This window comes from Erythrolamprus reginae, chromosome 2 (assembly GCF_031021105.1).
Source record: "Erythrolamprus reginae isolate rEryReg1 chromosome 2, rEryReg1.hap1, whole genome shotgun sequence".
NCBI lineage: Eukaryota > Metazoa > Chordata > Lepidosauria > Squamata > Dipsadidae > Erythrolamprus > Erythrolamprus reginae.
The window spans coordinates 243,435,054-243,458,069 of NC_091951.1; the positions used below are offsets into that span (position 1 = coordinate 243,435,054).

Consider the following 23,016-nt stretch of genomic DNA (forward strand, 5'->3'; position numbering starts at 1 on the left):
CACCCTCCTTGTCTTTCACAAATTACTCAAAACCCACCTATATCGCCAGGCAAGGAGGAACTAAGATACCTCCCCCAGGCTTTTATATTTTATGTATGGTGTGTATGTGTTGTATGGTTTTAATTGTTGGGGTTTTATATATTTTTTCTTCTAATATTAGATTTGTTCCACTGTTTTATTGCTTTTATTATTGTTGTGAGCCGCCCCGAGCCTTTGGAGAGGGGTGGCATACAAATCTAATTAAATGAACGAATGAATGAATGAATGAATGAATGAATGAATGAACCCATACGTCAGTCTCCTGGTGGGTAGGCAGAGCTCTTCACAACTGGCTCTCCAACGACCGACAGGCATGAGCCAAGTGGGAGCATTTCACACCTGATGGTACACATTCTAATTTCATTACAAGGAAGCTCCATCAATTTTCATGGGGACAATGCACAAGCTAGTATGTTCTGGATCGTTCCAGGGCAAAGTATCAGGGCCCCCAATTCTAATACAGCCCTGATTCCCTTCTAAAGCTTTTTCCAACTTGGAAAAAAGCTAGCTGGGGAATTCTGGGAGTTGAAGTCCACGCATCTGCCAAATGCTTCCACTGTTCCAGATTATGGACAAGAATCTCTGCAAAATACACCATATTCCTTTTTTAGGTTCACTTACCTGAAGCAAATTTCCTAAATTTCATGACTTTTGTCAACACTTTTGGTATATCCTTGATGCTGCTGTCCTGGCTAAACGATAGCAAGCGTTTGGCATCATTGAACAGTCGGTAAACACTGAAGAAATGAGGGCAAGAAACAAAAAGAGAAAAATTATTAGTCATCATGAGAGAGACCATTTAAATATCCCCCAAATGGATCCTAAAATATATATTTATCCACCTTTACTTTGTGTCTGACATTATTGGGTGCTATTCTGCTAAGTCAACACGATCATATTCCCATAAGCACTTGTTTATAAATTGCTTTTAAGTGTTGCTTGCGAGCACACGGAAACATCTATTAATTGAATTGGTTTGGTTTGCAAAGCAGACAAAGAGGAGATACTATTGGCTAGTTGGTGGTTCAGCTCGTCATGCAAACACAGCCATTCCCTTGGTTTCTTAAGAGGAGAAAGGCAATATATGTCTTATCTCCAGGAACATCAATGAAGTAAACTAGAGGGAATAACCACAAGCAAGAATTTGCAGGATGATCATCAGGGAAGAAAGCTGCTTTAAAGTCTTTCTGATTGAGCAATGGTCTCTGCATATCCACCAGGATTATGGGATAGAGAACAAGGAAGATCACCTTGTTGGAAATGTACAGGAATCATCCCTTAAACACAAGGGACTGAAGCATTTCTTAGAACAATGAGACATGACTCAGGCAGACAGCTTCCTAATTCACTTCAGTACAGACCTGCAAGATTATATTAGTCAATCTCAATAAAGGCAATTCTGGCCTTCCTGCAGCATTACCGTATTTTTCAGAGTATAAGACGCACCTTTTTCTCCCCTAAAAAATTCAGTGTGTCTAATAGAGTGGTACCTCTACTTACGAACTTAATTCGTTCTGTGACCAGGTTCTTAAATAGAAATGTTTGTAAGAAGAAGCAATGTTTCCCATAGGAATCAATGTAAAAGTAAATGATGTGTGCGATTGAGGAAAGCACTGGGAGGGTGGAGGTCCTGTTTCCTTACAGGAGATTCCTAGAGAGGCCCCACAGAGGCTTCTCCCCACCTTTTCCAATCCTGTTTCTTCCCAGGAGATTCCTAGAGAGGCCTCACAGAGGCTTCTCCCTGCCTTTTCTGGCCCTGTTTCCTCCCAGGAGACTCCTAGAGAGGCCCCATGGAGGCTTCTTCCCGCCTTTTCTGGCCCTGTTTCCTCCCAGGAGATTCCTAGAGAGGCCTCGCGGAGGCTTCTCCCTGCCTTTTCTGGGTACAGTTTTGGAGACTCGGGTTTGTAAGTGGAAAATGGTTCTTGAGAAGAGGCAAAAAAAATCTCGAACACCTGGTTCTTATCTAGAAAAGTTTGTAAGTAGAGACGTTCTTAGGTAGAGGGTACCACTGTACTCCGAATGAAGCTTGTACTAAGCTTTTTTTTCCAGCCCTAATAAGGTGCTAACAGTGAAGCCATCTTCAGTGCTTCACTAGCTAAGCAATCTTCCCTTTGCCTGATTTTCTCATTATTTTTCTCTGTTTTAGAAACTGTTTTTTTATCCTCCACCAGGGGATGAAAAGAAAGCATGTGAGGTCAAAACCAGCAAGCTAATGTGCTGAAGCTGACCAGACTAAGGACTAGCCAGATGAATTATTTTTTCCTATTTTCCTCCCCAAAAGCTAAGGTGCGTCTTATACTCTAAAAATACGGTAATTAATTTTTGTCCCACCTTTATTATTTTTACAAATAATTCCAGGTGGCAAGCATATTCCGCACAGATCTTCCTCCTGTTTTCCCCACAACAACCACCCTACGAAGTGGCCCAAATAATACTGGCCCAAATAATAATAATAATAATAATAATTGTCCCAACGTCACCCAACTGTCTTTCATGGCTAAGGCAGCATTCGAACTCAGGGGTTTCCACTTTCTAGCCAGGTGCCTTAATCACTAGTTAAAATTAATTGTTTCTTGATTTTGCCTACTTAGAGGGTCTGACAAACAATAAACAGCCATCTCTCCCCATTGAAAGGATAACATAAGCCCCCAAATTTCTTGGTAGTCCTCAGCAATAAGGGCATGCAAAGGATGTTCTAAATAACTTCAGCTTAGAAAATGTGTCTTGTTTTACATTTTCCTTATTTATAATAGTCACTCCACCCCCAATAACTGCCCAATTTTTGCTCTTAATTTGTGCTAAAGGCCAAAGGCTTCTCTTGAGTATAGCAAAGAACAGCCTGTTCCCTTGATAAGGCATTGGTTTTGGGTTTTTTTGTCTTCTTCAGATTGGCAGGCCAAAGTTTAATAAATAGCAAATACTCACATAGATTCATTAAAATTGCCAACAATGCGGGGTGTCTCCCCAGGTGTCGGGGAACGAAAGCAAGGATTGTTGGCATTGCAGATAATCCCCTGGACCCAGGGCAATGTTCCAGCCGAAGGCATGGCCTTGTTTGGAAAATGACCTAAAAATATGAGGATAAATATTTAGGACATTGCATGATGTCATCCCTAAAACTTCTATGTCCTAATGTTATAACTCCCCCACCCAAGCTGTCTTCAAACACATATAATATATAGCAACAAGAAACAATGGCTTATAATCTATGGCATGTGGAGCCATGTCAGTGGGCACACGAACTCAGGTCACCAGCTGATTTTGGGCCTACTTGGAATCGGGAAACAGGCTGTTTTCGGCCTCTGGAAGGGGTGGGGAATAGGGGTGGGCAGCAGGCAGGAAGGGGTGGAACACAGTTCCACCGGCGGAAATGAATCTGCATGCCCAGCTCCAGCTGACCTGTGGTAGTCACTTCCGGGATTACCGGTCTTGGCTGGCCTCTCCTTTTCCCCCGCTGCTGCTGCATCTGCGCTCCTCTCTTTTTTTCTCTTTCCTCCTTCCTGGCCCCAGACGAACTTCCCTCTCTTCTGCCCAGCTCCCTTCCAGCCTCACGTGGCCACCTCCCGAGGCCAGGAAGGAAGAGGAAAAAAGTGATGAGTGCACAGCAGCAGCAGCACAGGGAAAAAAAGGAGAGCTGAGCCGCGCCAAAAACTCTCAGTTGCAGGGGGACTTTTACCTCCCCTCTCTTTTATCAACAGCTGAGCATCACCCATTTGCCTAGCTCCCCAGCCTGAGGCAGGGGGTGACCAAGGAAGGAGAGCAGGGAAAACGCGAAGCAAATTGTCACCCCAGCAAGCGACACTGGTGAGGTTGTAAGTTGAGGACTTAACAGTTCACTTGAACGATGATGACAGTTCAAGCCTCTCGCACCTGGCCACATGGCTGGCAAGACATTCCTACCTAGTCACATGACCATCAAGCCACACCCACAAAATAAGCCACACCCACAGTGTGGCAGTAAAATTTTTGGCAGCCCATTACTGGTGGGGAAGGTCTGTTTTTTGCTCTCCCCAAGCTCCAAGCCTTTCTAGGAGCCCGAGGAGACAGCTTTCTACCCCCCCCTCTCTCTCTCTCCCCCCCCCCTCTCTCTCTCTCTCACACACACACACATGGAAGCCCAGTGGAGGCCAGAAATGGCCCATTTGCTAACTTGAAACAGGCCACTGAAGGCCTCTGGGAGGGTGGGGAAGGCCTTTCTAGGAGCCCAAGGAGAGTGAAAATGGCCTTCTTCTTCTCCTTCTATCCCTCTCCCTCTCTCTCTCTCTCTCACAGAAGCCCTCTGGAGGCCAGAAATGGCCCATTTGCTAACTTGAAACAGGCCACTGAAGGCCTCTGGGTGGGTGGGGAAGGCCATTTTCGCCCTCCCCAGACTCCTAGAAAGGCTCTGGAACTTGTGAAGAACAAAAACAGGGCCTTCCCGTTTAATTGAAAGTTGGCAAATGAGCCATTTTCTGCCTCCGGAGGGCCTCCAGGGTGGGGTGGGAAAGACCGTTTTCACTCTCCCCAGGCTTCTAGAACAGTGTTTCCCAACCTTGGCAACTTGAAGATATTTGGACTTCAACTCCCAGAATTCCCCGGCCAGCGAATGCTGGCTGGGGAATTCTGGGAGTTGAAGTCCAGATATCTTCAAGTTGCCAAGGTTGGGAAACACTGTTCTAGAAAGGTTCTAAAGCCTGGGGAGAGCGAAAAACGGGAGTGCCATGACATGCTAAGAGTGGAGGGGGGGAGTTGTACATGCAAATGCGTGGGCAGGCCACATGGAATTATGAGTGTGGCCACATGCATGCCTGAACCCCCCGCGCTTCTCCCTTTTGGAACTTGAACCAAAAAAGGTTCACCATCACTGGCTTATAACATATGCAACAAATAGGCAAATTGTGAAAGGGCAAACAGGGACAAAAGACAACAGGGACTTGTACCATATAGAGGTAGTCCTTGACTTACAATAGTTTCATTTAGTGACTGTTCAAAGTTACAACTGTAAAAAAGTTACAACTTTTGTGCACTGAAAAAAGTGACTTATGACCGTTTTTCACAGTCACGACCATTGCAACAGCCCCATTTACATTTAGGGGCTTGAAAACAGGTTCATATTTATGACAGTTTCAGTGTCCTGGGGTCATGTGAACACCTTTATAGCGAGCTTCTGACAAGCAAAGTCAATGGGGAAGCCAGATCCACTTAACAACTGTGTTACTGATTTAACAACCGCAGGGATTCTTGCCACAACAATTGTGGCAAAAAAAGGGCATAAAATGGGACCAAACGCAGTTAACAACTTTCTCACTGAGCAACATAAATTCTGGGCTCAATTGTGGTCATACATGCAGGCCTACTTGCAGGTAGTCCTCAATTTACGACCACAATTGAATCCCAAATTTCTGTCATTAAGTGAGACACTTGTTAAGTTGTTAAGTGAACCACTGCAGTTGATAAGTTAGAAACATGGTTGTTATCTAAATCTGGCTTCCCTATGGACTTTGCTTGTCAGAAGGTCACAAAAAAGTGATCACATGATTCCAGAGACACAGCAACGGTTATAAATATGAACAGATTGCCCAGCATCTGAATTTTGGCCCCATGACCAGGGACATGATGCAAAAGTTGTAATAGTAAAAAATAAACATCATAAGCATCTTTTTTTTCAATGTCGTTATGACTTTGAACAATCACTAAGCGAACTATTGCAAGTTGAGGACTACCTATATATCCCACTTTTCCTGCAGGTGATCAAGGCAGCACTCACAGATTTCCTTTCCCAAATATTTGTCCTTGTAACAACAATCACTATGTTAGATGGGGTAGGAGAAGTGATTGGCCAGGTGAATTTACCCCAGTGAATCAACCAATCAAATCTTTATTAGGGTTATAAATCAGCATAAGAGCCATGGTGGTACAGTGATTAAAACGCAGTACTGCAGGCTACTTCTGCTGACTGCCAGCTGACTGAAGTTCGGCAGTTCGATTCTGACCGGCTCTAGGTTGACTCAGCCTTCCATCTTTCTGAGAACCCAGACTGTTGGGTGTGTGTGTGTGTGTTAATATGCTGACTCTGTTAGAAATTGCTGTAAAGCACCGTGAATAGCAAGTGCTATTGCTATAAGAAGGATGGGAAACAAAAAAAATAGTCATTTTGAAAGTGAAAGATCATATAAAATACACGTTTAGGGGAAAAATTACACACACACACACAAAACAAAAGTGTATACAAAGTGGTAAAAATGCAGATTATTTTGTTTAGCTTTTAAAATTACCAATTGTTTGTATTCCCCCTTTTTACTGTGGTCTATGACCATAAAGATAGATTTGATTGACAGTGAGTTTCCATGATCAAGGATGAAATTCAGCCTAGTTTTTTTCTCGCTTCAGTTGAACATCTTCACTGACTTACTATGTTAATATTAAAAGTTGTGCAATTGAGATTTCATCAGGCCTACTTATCTTTGTTGAAATCCCTTCTCTGTAGCTAGTAATGAGGTTTGAATTATTATGGAGAAATATACCACAGAGTTGGTATTTTTTTTTGAAAAAGGAAATCCTGTTTGAGTAGAGCCAACTAGGGACACATTGAACAAGTTTCTGTGTTCCAGGAATTGAATCCTGTTCTCAAAAGTTCTTTCAGCTGTCCTGAAAAAACTGGTTTGCTGTGAACTAAGTATATTTTCATCCAACAACTTATGGGCACTTTTAGCCTCTGATACACAATGCAGCTTATTACTGAACATAAAGTAGCATCCTTCTTTTATATATATATCCACTCAGCTATCATGTATGCTTGTATGCATGTGTGTATGTGAGCTTGGCCATCAATGTCAGGGAATAAATCCTGCTAAAGTCAACGAGTTCTACTTCAGAGTATGTATATACAAGAGTTTAAGAAGGCCAATTAAATATTCCACATTGTTGTATGCCCAGGATTTCTCTGTTGTGCAAGATTAAGTTGTTATTTGCCAACAGTTTTAATTAATATAAACATCCATCAAAATAGCTATAGGTAATAACTCAGCTCTATCCTTTAATTAATATGTGAAGCTGTGAAAGAAATCACTTTAAAGCAGTGGTTCACACAGTGTGGTCTGGAGACTCCTGGGAATCTTTGAGACCCTTTCAGGGGGTCTGCAAATACAAATATTTTTAAATTTTCTCAGTTTTAATTTATAATGTAATAGATATTGATAGAGCCTCAGTGGTGCAGTGGTTAACCAGAGTGGTTAACCAGAGTGCAGTACTGCAAGCTATTTCTGCTGATCACCGTCTGCCAGCAGTTTGGCAGATCGATTCTCAGTAGGCTCAAGATTGACTCATCTTTCCATTCTTCCAAGATCGGTAAAATGAGGAAGTAGATTGTTGGGGGCAATATGCTTACTCTCTGTAAACCGCTTAGAGAGGACTGTAAAGTACTGTGAAGTGCTGTGCAAGTCTAAATGCTATTGCTATATAACCCATATAGCTCCTTGAAGTCTTCAATGCTTTTTAAGAATGTAAAGAGACCCTGAGATCAAAAAGTTTCATAACCATTCCTGTAAGGCAGTGATTTTCAACCTTTTTTGAACCGCGGCACATTTTTTACATTTACAAAATCCTGGGGCACACCACCAACCAAAATGACACAAAAAGACACTCTAAGACACACTCCTCTCTTTTTCCATCTCTGTCTCCTCCCCCTCTTGTGTGTGTGTGTGTGTGTATACATACTCTTGAACCATTTCCAAAAACAGGTGAGGGCTGGGGGGTTTTCTCTCTTATTTTTTGGGTGCTTTTTATCATATGCTTTAAATCAAGAGTCACTTCTCTCTCTCTCTTTTGTTTCTCTCTCTTTCCTCTCATTCTCTGTCTCAATCGTTTTCTCATTTCTTTTTTCCTCCCCTTTTTGCTCATTTCTCTCTCTCTCCCTTCCTCTCCTTTTCTCTCTCTCTCTCTTGCTTTCTATCTCTCTCTCTCTTGCTTTCTTTCTCTCTCTCTCTCTCACTTGCTTTCTCTCTCTCACTCTTTCTCTCTTTCTCTCACTCTCTCTCTCTCTCAGCAAAAGGTTGTGAGACCAGAACCTTCTTCCTTCTTCCTTCTTCGCGGCACACCTGACCATGTCTCGCAGCACACTAGTGTGCCACGGCACACTGGTTGAAAAACACTGCTGTAAGGAACCATCGTAGGATTATACTACTAAGCACAGGGCTATAAGGAAACCTTCAGGGTATGTTAATAGTGGTCAAGCCAGAGCAACTTTAGCAATGGCATTTGTTGACATCAGAAATGAATTGCGCTTAAAAACTCTGATTTCAGCTGTTATGGCTACATGCAAAACTGAAGAACCTTCCTATCTGGCTGAAGGTCAAGTACAGATAGTCCAAACCTTTGCCAGCCCTGTTATCTTCTATCTTCCTAGACCAGAAATAATTCAGTTTTCTTATGCAATCTGCCTCTCACTTACTCCTCCTTCTCCAAAGTAGAAGCCTTTTTTAAAAAAAACTTACATTCATGTTGTTCATAAGGTGGATAAGACAGTCGCACAGACATCAGAATGAAGAAGATAAACAATGGCCAAGTGATTTCAATCAGTAGTTGGACCTGGAGGAGAAGAGGAGAAACAGCAGATTACTAAGTATTCATACTTGGTACAGAGATGGTAATCAGCCAGTTTGGATCTGATCCAGCAAACTGGTCCTATTTAGAAACATTTTCAAGCTTCACGCATGCGTGCAAGCCATGCATGCCAGCAAATGTGCATAAGGTGTGCGCACAACTGAAGCGAGTGTGCACACATGCACGCTCACATTTTCGGTGCTAGGCGAACCGGTAAAGAAATTATGTGAATCCCACCTCTGACTTGGTATGATCAATTTCATTTTAAATTGTGTTTTACTCCAATTTGATTTTAAATTGTTTTTATCAGATTTTAGTAAAAAAATTGTGTCTGGAACTCTGCACTTTGATATGGCCCAGGGGTTAATCAATAAAGTAAACTGAACTAACTGACATACTTCGCATGATGAAGCAAATGAAAACAAAAGCAGACATAAGTATGGCTTTAAAAAAAAAACTTCTATGAACAAAACGTTGCTCTTTGCTGTAGCTATTCCCCATTCAGTGTCTTCTTAATGTCCTTGGATCAATTAGAGAGGTAGTCCTCGACTTAAAACCACAATTGAGCCCCAAATCTAAATATTTGTTAAATGAGTTTTGCCCCATTTTACGATGTTTACAATGTTTCTTGCCACCGTTGTTAAGTGAATCATTGTAATTGTTAAGTGAGTAACATGGTTGTTACGTAAACCTGACTTCCTCATTGACTTTCCTTGTCAGAAGCGTCACAAAAGCAGATCACATGACCCCGGGACATTGCAATGGTCATAAATATGAACCAGTTGGCAAGCATTTGAATTTTGAATATGTGATCATAGGGAGCCTGAAATGGTCTTACATGTGCAAAATGGGCATAATTCACTTTTTTCAGTGCTATAGTAATTTTGATTGGTCACATTGAGGACTACATTTGTTTGTTTGTTTAGTTTGTTTAGTTAGTTCAATTTGTATGCCGCCCAACTCCCTAAGGACTCTGAATATTAATTCATGAAGCAATAATTGTACAGCATTCCTGTCCACTAGGCAAGAAATGGGATGAGATGGTAGAAGGTTTGTTTCTAGATCATATCCATCAGTCATTCATATTTTCTCTCTTAAGTTGAACTTTCATATGCAATTTCCCCCAAAATGTAAATATATACTGAAGATCAATGTCTGTAACACACCTTATGTAAATTTTCTCAAAGCAGCCTTTATTTTTCATAAGTTTCCCAAATGTCAGGGGATTTCCCCCCCCCCCTTATGCACATATTATATAACAAAAAAAATCAAACAGCCAGCATGTGCTATTTTGTTTCCAACTCTGAATAGTGTTTGATCTTTTGTAGGCAGTTTTCAATACTATCTGTTATTTTTCAGGCCCTTCTTTTGCAAACATCTTTCTCCTTTTTTGCAGACTGGAGTCTATTTTCAAAAATAATTTTGAAGTCCTTTGCAAACATGCATTTATTTACATGTATTTATAACATATATCTGTACACACAAAACTTTAGCTATCATTCTGGGAAGAATAGTCACGTTATTATAGTAATCTAGCTATCTCAAAATGGATAGGCTGGTAAGGCTGGTCTAGACTCAGTTACCTTGCAACAATACAAGAAATTTAAATTACCCAGGCTGTGAGTGATGTATAAATGAATCCTTGGAATGCCAATCCTCTCCATGTGACATAATGGAATATATACTTATCTGATTTCTGTATGTGCCAAACAATTATTCCAAATGGAATATAGATATACAGTGATCTCTCGATTATCGCGAGGGTTCCGTTCCAAGACCCCTCGCGATAATCGATTTTTCACGATGTAGGGTTGCGGAAGTAAAAACACCATCTGCGCATGCGCACCCTTTTTTTCATGGCCGCGCATGCGCAGATGGTGGAGTTTGCATGGGCGGCGGGGAAGACCCAGGGAAGGTTCCTTCGGCCTCCCAGCAGCTGATCTGCTCGGCAGCGCAGCAGCAGCGAGCAGACGAAGATCGGGGTTTCCCCTTTGCGTGGGCGGCGGGGAAACCCCGATTCGGCTCCTCGCTGCCGCCGCGCTGCCGAGCAGATCAGCTGCTGGGCGGCTGAAGGAACCTTCCCTGGGTCTTCCTCGCTGATGCCCCCGCTCGCCCGCCCACCGCCCACCAGCAAGAGGGGGAGAGATAGAGAAAGAGAGAGAAGGAAAGAAAGAGATGAGAGAGGGAGGAAGAGAGTGTGAGAGAGGAAGAAGCAAGATAGAGAAAGAGAGAGAGAAAGAAAGATGAGAAAGGAAGGAAGAGAGTGACGTCATCGGGTGGGAAAAATCGCGATATAGCGTTTCGCGAAGCTCGAGATCGCGAAAATCGAGGGATCACTGTATATATAAATGCACCAGAGGAAACTTTTGCAGTAGCCCTTCCATAATCATCCACCTACTTATGTAATTTCTGGTGTTTTTCCTTCAGAAAATGTTTTTAAAGATGCTAAATCAACTATTAAGAAGTGTGTTGATCAATGTTCACATAGACTAGAGCATGGACATGAGGATCTAAAATTAGATAATTGACATTTAGCATAGTTCCAAGCTCTGAGGATGTTACAGTAAGTCAGCAAAATCTAAACTGTAAACAACTGTAAACAAATCTCATCCAGAAGCATTACGTTCATTGGTTCAAAATCCTTTGCCAATAATGTATCTTGAAGGCAAATGATGTAGAAATTGCGGAAGCTATGCCATCTTTCACAACTGGAGATCAGCAGACTTTTGCTTCCACAACTAATACCGTCTTACACTGTTAGGATTGAGATTTTTCGGATGTGTTATTAAAAGAAAACTCAATGAGATGAAAAAGGAAAGAAGAATTAAATGCAGGGGAAGGAGAATTCTCCAAAACTAGTCAATAAAAATAAAGATGTTTAGAAAAAAATTGTATTTGAAATTAAGATGGGGAAAGAAAGAAGCCAGAAGAGGGTAGAGGAAAGAAAATTGGAGCAGCTAGTATCCTAAATAAAGGATACTCCACATTCCAATATTCTGTTTAATATAACATTTTTATTTAATAGAATGTTAATAAGTCTCTTATTATTGCAAAATCAACAACAAATGCAGCAATGTGATACAAATATCTTATTGCTGCCAACCCGCCTTCCATTGAGGACCTGTATACTGCACGAGTCAAAAAGAGGGCGGCTAAAATATTTACTGACCCCTGACATCCTGGACACAAATTGTTTCAACTCCTACCCTCAAAACGTCGCTACAGAGCACTGCACACCAAGACAACTAGACACAAGAACAGTTTTTTCCCGAACGCCATCACTCTACTAAACAAATAATTCCCTCAACACTGTCAGACTTTCTACTAAATCTGCACTTCTATTTCTACTAGTTTTTCTCATCATTCCTATCACCCATTTCCTCCCATGTTGACTGTATGACTGTAACTTGTTGCGTATATTCTAAGATTTTTATTAATATTGCTTCTTCATTGCTTATTTGACCCCTATGACAATCATTAAGTGTTGTACCACATGATTCTTGACAAATGTATATTTTATTTTATGTACGTTGAGAGCATATGCACCAAGACAAATTCCTTGTGTGTCCAATCACACTTGGCCAATAAAATTCTATTCTATTCTATTAAAAAGAGACATCTGAAAATGATCTTCCCATTAGAACATCTCTAGTAAACAGTTTGGCCTGCATTTCCTCCCCTGTCACTTCTCCAAACTATGGTGGCCAAAGGAAGCAGTATGAAAGTCACGTACTGAGCTTAGCTTGATGTGTGCAGCTCAAGAGTTACATCCGCACTGCTGGAAGGCATCCAGGACCAATTAGGTTCGGCCAAACCTCTGGGGAGAAAGCAGCTTCAGCAACATTAAACAAATAGGCCTATACAGTATACCCTGCTGTAATCCAGCATCATTTCTTACTCATGTATCTGTCCAAAACTGGAGAGATCTCTATGTAGCTGATTATCATTGTGGGAAATTTAAGTAGCAAAGTACGGACTACCATCTATCTTCAGAGAAATTTCTGATGGACTACAGCCATGGGCAAAACTGCTGGCTCCAACCTGCAGCAAATACATTACAGGTAGAGGCCATCCACATATATTTTTGCAGGGCAGAATGAATGGGGTGAACATAGGTGAACTTTCTCTAAGCCGGCATCCATCTTCCATTTTTTTAAAAAATAGAATAGGCGTTGATTGCTTACCTGAACGCCTCTTCTCGTACGGTGAGCGGGTACAGCAGTCACATGGGTTGCTCATGTCCAATCCGGTGGAACTGAGCCTAGTGTTAAAAAAGCTTGCTGGATCCGCCCCTTCCCCAGAATTCGCGAATCCATAGACTAGGCTCAGCTGTGAAGCTCTGTAGTGTTCAACTCTCATTGTTAGAGGAAGAAAGGTTATAGGAAAGTAAAGAAGACACATACAAGGGCGGGAAGTGACTGCTGTACCCGCTCACCGTACAAGAAGAGGCGTTCAGGTAAGCAATCAACGCCTATTCTCCGTACTGAAGGAGCGGGTCCAGCAGTCACATGGGACATACCCAATAGATGGTCCCTAGGGTGGGATTAGATTGCTATCGTGAGAGATAACGGATTGGAGTACCCTTCTGCCGAAGGCAGCGTCCGCTGAAGCGTAAGAGTCAATTTTGTAGTGCCTGATGAAGGAATTTGGCGAGGCCCAAGTGGCTGCTTTGCAGACCTCCTCCAACGGGGCTTGAGTCGCCCAAGCGGCCGAGGTGGCTGCGCTCCTGGTGGAATGCGCTGTAATGTTCTTTGGAACTGAAAGGGAGGCCGACTCGTAGGCCTTAGATATAGTCCCTCTGATCCAACGGCCAATCACTGTTGAAGACACTTTGGTACCCATGACTCTGGGGTGATAGGCTATAAAAAGTGCTTCTGACCTCCGAAAGGGTCCTGTGCGTTGGATATAGATCCTCAGCGCTCTGATGAGATCCAGGGTGTGCCATCTAATTGCCAAGGGATGGTCCCGTTGGAGACAGAAGGAAGGTAAGACAATATCTTGTGTTCTGTGGAACATGGAACTGACCTTGGGTAAGAAGGTGGGGTCCAGTCGCAAGACTACCTTGTCCTGATGGAATTGGCAGAGGTCCTGCCTGATTGAGAGGGCAGCCAGCTCCGAAATGCGTCGGGCAGAGGTAATAGCCACCAGGAATGCTACTTTAAAGGATAGGTACCTGAGGGACGCCGATTTTAGGGGTTCGTATGGTGCCTGCGTGAGGGAATGGAGAACCCGTGGCAAATCCCAGGATGGATACCTGTGGACCTTGGAAGGTCTGAGGTTGGCTATACCCTTGAGGAATTCCTGAACTTCTGGAAAGGAACGGAGAGGCTGTCTGCGGGGCCCCGCTAGGACAGAGGAAATGGCCGCCAGATGACGCCGGAGGGTGCTGGTGGAAAGTCCTTGATGGAAACCTTGCATAAGGAAGGAAATGATCCTGTGTATGGGGATGCACAGGGGAGAAAGGCCTTCCTGTAGACACCACTGGTGAAACTTGGACCACGTATGGTCGTAGATTCGATTGGTCGAACCCCTTCTGGCCTTTAAAATGACCTCCACTGTATCGGGGTCGTGGCCACGCAGTTCTAAGTCTCTCCTGATAACAGCCAGGCGGTGAGGTGGAACCACTCCGGGTCTGGATGGAATGAGGCCCCCTGCCGCAGCATATCCCCCGAAACGGGGAGTCGCCAAGGGTCCTGGACGGACAACTGTTGGAGATCCGCGAACCAGGGCCGGCGGGGCCAATGAGGGGCGATTAGGATTACTCGGGCCCTCTCGGTGAGGACCTTGTGAATCACGTCCGGGAGAATTGGAATTGGAGGGAATGCGTAAAGTAGGCCTGGAGGCCATGGACTCCGGAGGGCATTGATTGCTTCCGCTCCCGGGGATGGAAATCTGGAAAAGAAGCGAGGGAGTTGGGCGTTCGCATTGGTCGCGAAGAGATCCAGAACTGGTAGGCCGAATCTGAGGCTGATTTGATGGAACAGGTCTTGATGGAGATTCCACTCTCCTGGGTCTATCGTTGCTCGAGATAGCCAATCCGCCTGGACGTTGAGGCTCCCCGAGATGTGGTCGGCTAGGAGCGACCGAAGATGTTTCTCCGCCCAAAGGCCTAACTTGAGGGCCTCCCTCATGAGGGCCTTGGATCTCGTGCCCCCCTGTCTGCAGATATGGCTTTTTGTGGCAATGTTGTCGGTGAGAATGAGAACGTGCCGGTTGGGAATGCGAGGAGAGAAATGCTTCAGAGCCAGGGATACGGCTCTTAACTCTAGCCAATTGATTGGCTTGGAAGCTTCCTCCGGGGACCACGTGCCCTGGGCTATCATCCCCTGGGCGTGGGAGCCCCATCCCGATAGACTGGCATCTGTGGTGATGACAAATTGATCCGGGCACCTGAACGGGGATCCTTTGTCCATGGCCGGAGACTTCCACCACTTGAAGGATCTGCGAACTATTGGTGGGATGACAATGCGACGACTTGAGTTGCTGTGCCCCGATCTCTGAAAGGGTAATAGGAGCCACTGTAGTTCCCTAGCATGAAGGCGAGCCCAGGGAATGATGCCTATGCATGACACCATCTTCCCCAAAAGGGAAGACAGGGATACTATAGAAACTGAAGGTTGAGATAAAATGCATGAAATTAACTCCCCTATACTGATTTTTCTCTCAGGAGAGAGAAAGACCTGGGAGGATTCTGAATTAATAACGGATCCCAGGTGTAAAATGGATGTGGAAGGTTGGAGATGACTTTTGTCAAAGTTGATGGAAAATCCATGGTCCTGTAGAACTGACATGGTGACAGAAAGGTCTGTTTTCACTTTCTCTAGGGAGTTCCCATGAATCAAAATATCATCAAGGTAACATAAAATGTGGATGGGAGACGCCCGGATATAGGCCGCCAGAGACCCCAAGAGCTTTGTAAAGACCCGAGGGGCCGAGGAAAGGCCAAATGGCATCGCCCTATACTGGAAATGCCTGCCCTGAAAGGAGAAACGTAGAAATTTTCTGTGGCATTTGGCTATAGGAATATGGAGGTAGGCCTCAGTAAGGTCTAAAGAGACCATGAAATCTCCCGGGTGGATGGCGGCCAAAATGGATGATAAGGAGTGCATCTTAAACTTCCTATATTTGATGAATAGGTTCAGCTTCTTTAAATCCAAAATAGCTCTCCAACCTCCGGAGGATTTTGGAACCATAAATAGGATGGAATAAAAACCTAGACCCTTCTGACCGGGGGGAACCGGTTGAATGGCTCTGATGGACAATAAATGGGAAATGGCCTCCTCCATACGGTTACAATCTGAGGAGGACCTGGGAGAAGGGCAGGAAATAAAACGTTTAGGGGGAGGAGAAGTAAATTCTAAAAGAAGGCCTGTTTGAACAGTGTCAATGACCCAGGGGTCCTTGGAGGTGAGACGCCAATTAGAGGCGAAATGGGCTAGACGGCCACCTATGGGAATCGAGGAAAAACTACCATCTAGGTTTTTTTGAAGCCCTGTTAGAGGACGCTCCCCTTTGGAAGCGAAAACCTCTGCCCCTGGAGTTCCTACCTTGGGAACGAAAGCGGGGGGAATACTGACCTGGAGATCTCTGATAGGAAGCCGCTTGATCTTGCTGACGCCCTGGGCGACGAAAGGACTGCGTTTTGGTAGCCTTTTTGGTGGTTGGACCCAATACTTTCTTCTTGTCCGTGGTTTCCGTGAGGAGTGGATCCAGAAGATCCCCGAAAAGAAGGTCGCGCTTTAAGGGTCCCAGAGATAACTGCCACTTCTGACGTACTCCTGCTTGCCAAGGGCGAAGCCATAGGAGTCTTCTTGCCGTTGTAGAAGCTGCAATAGATTTAGCAGAAAATCTAGTAGATTGTAAAGTGGCATCAGCCACGTACTGAGCAGCTGCAAAGACCTTGTTGAAGTCTTGTTGACCTCTCAAGTCATCGGGAGGAATATGCTGTTGAAGTTGGCGAAGCCACAGAAGCATGGCTCTGGAGAAAAAGGAAGCCGCTGCAGAACTTTTAATGGCCCAGGAATCTGCGGTGAATCCTCTTTTGAGCATCTGTTCAATCCGCTTGTCCTCTGGGCGGAGGACTTCCTCTGCTTCGCCTGGCACAGCAGCCGCCGAGTGAAGGATCTTGACAGGTTCATCCGGTTTAGGAAAGGAAAGGAGCTCCTCATAGGAAGAGGAGAGTTTGTACAACTTTTTGTCCTTGGATGTGGGATTGAGCCCAGAGGCTGGGAAATCCCACTGCTTAAGTAAAGCATCTTTAAACAATTTAGGCATAGGAATTACCTCATTATCCTCCTGTTCCTCTGTGAAGTAAGGTAAATTCTCCCCCGGGGGATCAGTGGATGTGGAGGCCTGTTTCTCCTGGGCCGCCAATCCCGTAGAAATTCTAGCTTTGAGGAGGAGAGATTTGAACAATTGAGAGGGAAAAATAGTAATTGGAGAAGGAACCTTTATTTGGGATTCCTCATCATCTGAGAGGCCTTGAAAGGGATCCTCATCCTCCTCCATATCCTCATATTCGTCCTGAGAGGAATCTGATTCATCCTGAATAGGAGCTCTAACCGTTGGGGAAGAACCCAAGGGGCGGGAGGGACGAGGAGGAGGAGGAGGTAAGGGAAGCGCATTGATGGTAGAGAGTTTAGCATCAATGGCCTTGGATAACACAGAAAAAATAGATTGGAATTCAGGAGGTAAACTAGAAATATCAGCAGGAATGGCAGAAGAATCCCTGAAGGCCTGGGAGGATCCTGGCTGGGAGGAATCTTCAATAATATCTGGTTCCTCTGGACCTACTCCCCATAGGTTAGGTTGGGGTCTGTCTAGGTTTGGCTCATCCAGAGATAACACAGTGACCCCAGAAGAGGGCAGATTAGAAGCCTCTGGGGGGTCATGACTACTGAGTACTTGGGCCTGTACTTTCAAACGCTTTGCTGATTTGTCATGGATTTTTTGTAGGGCTAGGTCCCTTCTCTTCTCGGCCCTGGTGACTTTGGTCGAGGGGCGGGCCCCTGAAGAAGAGGGGGCTGAGGCCTGGGGGATACTGGTAATCTCATCGCCTGTAGGCCTGGCCTCTCTGGGACCTTGAGTGGTGCCTCTCTTGGGAAAAGTAGCCATAGTCTGACAATTAACAGAAGACAAGGCTGAGCCAATAACTGAATAATTAGGGAGAAGAATTTCAAAGACTTCCCAAGAGGAATGGATCCTGCTCCGAGGCCTCGGAGCTGCTGAGACTTGAGGGCAATCTGGGCAAACCCAGAGTTCGTGTCCCCAAATACAGCGTGGCCAGCCTCCCTAAACTTTAATTAAAGTAACCAAGGCACTCTGGTTGGAGGCTTAGCCGGTGGAGAATTAAGCCTGAGCGTCCCAAAGCCCACTCCGGGATCCAAGCGGTGGACTGAGGCCTACGCGGCTGGCAGGAGGCCAACACGAGAGGCCTAAATTTAAAAAGGGCGCGAAGGCCTTCGCGCCGAAAATCGCTCCGTAATAGAATCCTTAAAGGGGAAGCGATCGACTAAGTCCAGGAGACTAAAACAAGCGTCTCACTCCGCAGGAGGTATTTCTTAAGCCCTTTAACAATAATACTATAATAAATCAATGAAGCAATACTTGCACCAAGACCTCCAGGCCAAAGGATTAAAGGAATCCACAAGCGGCAGCGGGGATCGTAAACGGCAAAACAGCCGGGGGAAAACGAAACCGCAACTTCTCCCAAAGGAAAAAAGCCGAGCCACAAACGGCTGGCGCTATTAGTGCAAGTAAACGAATAAGGATAAACAATTCTTACTACTTTTGAAGGAAAGATCGAAGGGAAGGTGTTAGAATGTTGAACGAGCTATCACAATACAACCGCAGGATATGCGAACTGAGCGAATTCTGGGGAAGGGGCGGATCCAGCAAGCTTTTTTAACACTAGGCTCAGTTCCACCGGATTGGACATGAGCAACCCATGTGACTGCTGGACCCGCTCCTTCAGTACGGAGAAACATAGAAACATAGAAGATTGACGGCAGAAAAAGACCTCATGGTCCATCTAGTCTGCCCTTATACTGTTTCCTGTATTTTATCTTAGGATGGATTTATGTTTATCCCAGGCATGTTTAAATTCAGTTACTGTGGATTTACCAACCACGTCTGCTGGAAGTTTGTTCCAAGCATCTACTACTCTTTCAGTAAAATAATATTTTCTCACGTTACTTCTGATCTTTCCCTCAATTAATCTCAGATTGTACCTCTTGTTCTTGTGTTTACTTTCCTATTAAAAACACTTCCCTCCTGGACCTTATTTAACCCTTTAGCATATTTAACTAGTGGCCCCCCTGTATTTTAGAGGCTCTAACATCCATCGTTTATTATATTATACACCAATTCTTCGTCTCCTATGTAAGTATCTGGCACAAACCACAAAAGGGTAAGGATAATGTCATGTCAGCTGAGCTCTCATATTTGAATTCCACTGCTGCAACCAAGTACGCAAGCCACATAGTTTTAATCATGACACAGTGATACCTGCTTTGTCATTTGACCTATCCCTGACCCTGACCCTCTTGCTGCAAATACCCATAATCCCTAAAATCTTGGCTCGCTTTGCAAATTGACAGTTCTCAATTATTTGTGTTCTTGTTAGCAGAATAAGGAACAGAGACAAAAGACCTATAGTGGATTTAATCCACCAGCCAGTAGTGGGATTCAGTCCCTCCAGCGATATTGGATTACAGTACCCATCACGTGCAACATATTATTTTTGAGATGATGGGGGAATATAATCCTACACACCTTTAGTTTGGGAAGCTTGATTAATTTACTATCCTTCCGCCCAAACTAAACTCAAACTAATATAGTGCCAAAGGTCAGTTTGGTCTAGTAGTTCTGTGGGCGTGGCTTGGGGGGCATGGCAGGGGATACTATAAGATACTGTAAAATCTCCATTCCCTCCCCAATCCAGGGGAAGGTTGCTGCAAAATCCCCATTTCCTCCTGATCAGCTGGGACTCGGGAGGCAGAGAATAGATGGAGGCAGGGCCAGTCAGAGGTAGTATTTACCAGTTTTCCAAACTACTCAAAATTTCTGCTACCGATTCTCCTGAGCTGGTCAGAACCTGCTGGATCCCACCTCTGCTACCAGCAGATAGTAAATTCATCAAGCTTCCCAAACTAAAGGTGTGTAGGTAGTAATGGGCAGCCAAACCTTTTACTGCCACAGTATGGGCGTGGCTTATTTTGTGGGTGTGGCTTGGTGGTCATGTGACTGGGTAGGAGTGGCTTGCCGGCCATGTGACCACGTGGGAGTGGCTTGAACGATCATCATCATTCACGTGACCTGTTAAGTCCTTGACTTACAACCTCAGCAGTGTCGCTCTCTGGGTGACAATTTGCTTCACGTTTCCCGGGCTCTCCTTCCTGGGTCGCCCCCCCCCCGCTTCAGGCTGTGTAGCTAGGCAAACGGGTGCCAATCAGCTGTTGAGAAAAGAGTGGGGAGGAAATGGGCCTCCTGCAACTCCTGCCGGTGCTGGTCTCCCTGCCGCTTTCCGAGAAGGAGGATGGGAGGGTTGGATGGTCAGCTGGAGCTGGGCACACAGCTTCATTTATGTTGTGAGCTGCCCCGAGTCCTCAGAGAGGAGTGGCATATGCTGACCAGATGCTAACAGTCAGAAAGTCAATCCTGGGCCTGTTAAGTTTAAATCTGTTGTGTGCTCTTGTGTTGTTGTGGTTGAAGCTGAAGTAGTCGCCGACAGGCAGGACGTTGCAGCATATGATCTTGTGGGCAATACTTAGATCTTGTTTAAGGCGTCTTAGTTCTAGGCTTTCTAGGCCCAGAATTGACTTTCTGACTGTTAGTATCTGGTCATCAATATGTCATTGCTGAAAGAATGTGACCCCTTAAATAAAAAAAGATGTTCTACCTTGGTGGCTCATCTAATGATCTCACTGCTTTTGGGGGAGGAAAAAGGCCATTTTCAAGTCGGAGGAAGAGAAAGATGGGAATGAAAACAATAGCCAGTCCAAGTACCTATTCCAGGTACAGTATTGGAATGGATGCTATGTATGATTGTTGTTATAAGCCGCCCTCAGTCCCAGTGGGATTGGGCGGCATAGAAGTCTAATAAATAAATAAATCACCAAAAGGACTTTAGCTGCCAGAGCTAAAAATCTTTCCTCATAAAATAGTCCAAGAAGCCACTGTTACTAATAAAGTCTATAGCAGTGTTTCCCAACCATAGCAACTTGAAGATATCTGGACTTTAACTCCCAGAATTCCCCAGCCAGCATTCGCTGGCTGGGGAATTCTGGGAGTTGAAGTCCAAATATCTTCAAGTTGCCACGGTTGAGAAACACTGGTCTATAGGATAAAATTGCCAAGTACGTCACTATTAAATTATTAGGTCTGAGGAGTGCTCAAATGCACACACTGTAAGTGGGAAATTAAAGAGTGCAGTATCTCCGTCGTTATTTTTATGTCTAGTCTCATAAGAGCCCAGGCAAACGAATCAGAAAGGACCTGTCAGAAAAGACTCAAGAACAACTAAGTGTGGATAATTGCTTTGACCCAGCTGTGTTCCTTTCAACACTACCCATATTTGCATTGGAAGACTTCCTGTACCATTTCTGAAGAGTACCAAAGATTACCAAAGTATTTACTCTATTAAGTCCACTCCATTTTCTAAGCGGTGCTATCATATTGGAATCTAAAGTAGTTGCAGTGCAGATTTTATTCATTCTCTCTCGGTGTGTTTTAGCCATAGCAATGGAAGGTATTGAACACCTCTGTTTAAATTACTGTTAGAATTGCTGTAATAAAGTCATACCCTGCTTAAGACAGACCTCCTCATTCTAATCCCTTCCATATCTATAGTTTGCACCATAATTTATTAACCAACTCAAGCACTGGAATTCACAAAAGTTGTAATAAACAGAGAGAAGCAGATTGGGGTTGCTGATATAATAATTCCTCTGCTTTTTTCAGGCTTAGCCTATACAGGTTTCACAATGTGTATGCTAACCAGTATGGCACATCTATTGTATTACTTGAGCCATGGTTAGAATACAGTATTGCAGGCTAACTCTGCCCACAGCCACGGGTTCGAGCCTGACTGGTTGAAGGTTGACTCAATATTCCATCCTTCTGAGGTTGATAAAATCAGGAGTCAGATTGTTGAGGACAATCTACTGACTCTGCAAACCGTTTAGAGAGGGCTGTAAAGCATTGCAGAGTGGTATATAAGTCCAAGTGTTATTGCTTACACTGTTATTGCTACTGGTGATTATGCATACATTTTTACTCTAAAGCAGTGGTGCTCAACCTGGGGGTCGGGACACCTTTGGGGCTCGAATGACCGTTTCACAGGTGTCGCCTAAGACAAATTTCCCATGGTGTTAGGAACTAAAGCTTCTATTCTGGTGCCTTGGAACATATTTTTACAATCTGACCAATCAGGTGTTTATACTGCGGGTGTCCCTCTGACCTTCCTGCCAATCAGCTCAAAGCTCTGTTGGGAGAATTGGTGCTAGACTTACGGTTGGGGGTCACCACAACACGAGGAACTGTATTAAGGGCTCACGGCATTAGAAAGGTTGAGAACCACTGCTTTAAAGCATTCGTGGAGAAATAGCAAACTTATGTATGGGTTTACCTTTTCTTTTGCTAGACTGATCAGAGCAAAAAGTATTCCTGCAGCTGAACTTTTAAAACAGTTTTTCTCAATGTTAAACTAAGAACAAATCTAGTTTCTCCGTGCCCTTGCCCTTCTTGCCCAATATCTGTTTTTACTGAAAGTAAAAGATAACAGCTGCTTCCTGTCTCCTCCAACACACAATTTATTTATTTCCAGAACTAATTGGCTCAACTCCTTTATATAAACCCTCCAATCCACATCATACAATACCACCAGATCAATGGGAGTCTTACATATTTGTGCCCAAATAGTGTATAGAAATGCGAAATAGGGATTGTCTGAGCAGGCCCAGTTATGGAATTCTTAACACACAAGAATTGGTTCTTTTGTGAAAACAAAGCAATTGGGTGATCTTACCGTTTGCCTTCTCCTGTAAGTGAAATTCTTCCATAGTAGCAAACCCAGCTGTGTCCAGACTGCCATCTTCCCTAAGTACACTCCAGGAGCACCAGCGATGGCAACAGCACACAGCAGAAACACTGTGGCTGCTCATCAACTAGGAAGAACAGAAAGAGATTAACAGCCTCAAAAAAATAATAATAATTTTAGATAGCATTCTGTCCTCCCTAATGCTCCAATGGTTGGTTCCCCCCAGAAAGATTTATTACTGGCCATAGTTCCCTCTAAGCTGAGCAGTGAGCAATTGCTCACTTAAAAATCATCATCAACTCAGAGTTTTCCAAACCTGCCCAGAAGCTGAGAGGGAAAGAGTGAGAGGGAAGGAGAAA

At 44.2% G+C, this 23,016-nt stretch overlaps 1 protein-coding gene across 2 annotated transcripts in view; it reads right to left on the minus strand.

The window, feature by feature from the left end:
* ABCA1 (ATP binding cassette subfamily A member 1) overlaps positions 1-23,016 on the minus strand; it is a 167,428-nt gene that overhangs the window by 115,518 nt on the left and 28,894 nt on the right. For both annotated transcript variants that reach the window (XM_070742367.1, XM_070742368.1), the window contains exons 2-5: positions 22,646-22,784; positions 8,511-8,604; positions 2,965-3,106; positions 661-776 (exon numbers count right to left, since the gene is read on the minus strand). In XM_070742367.1, coding sequence (XP_070598468.1) covers positions 661-776; positions 2,965-3,106; positions 8,511-8,604; positions 22,646-22,711 — 418 coding nt within the window. In that variant the 5' untranslated portion in view covers positions 22,712-22,784. The remainder of the gene's footprint in view (positions 1-660; positions 777-2,964; positions 3,107-8,510; positions 8,605-22,645; positions 22,785-23,016) is intronic.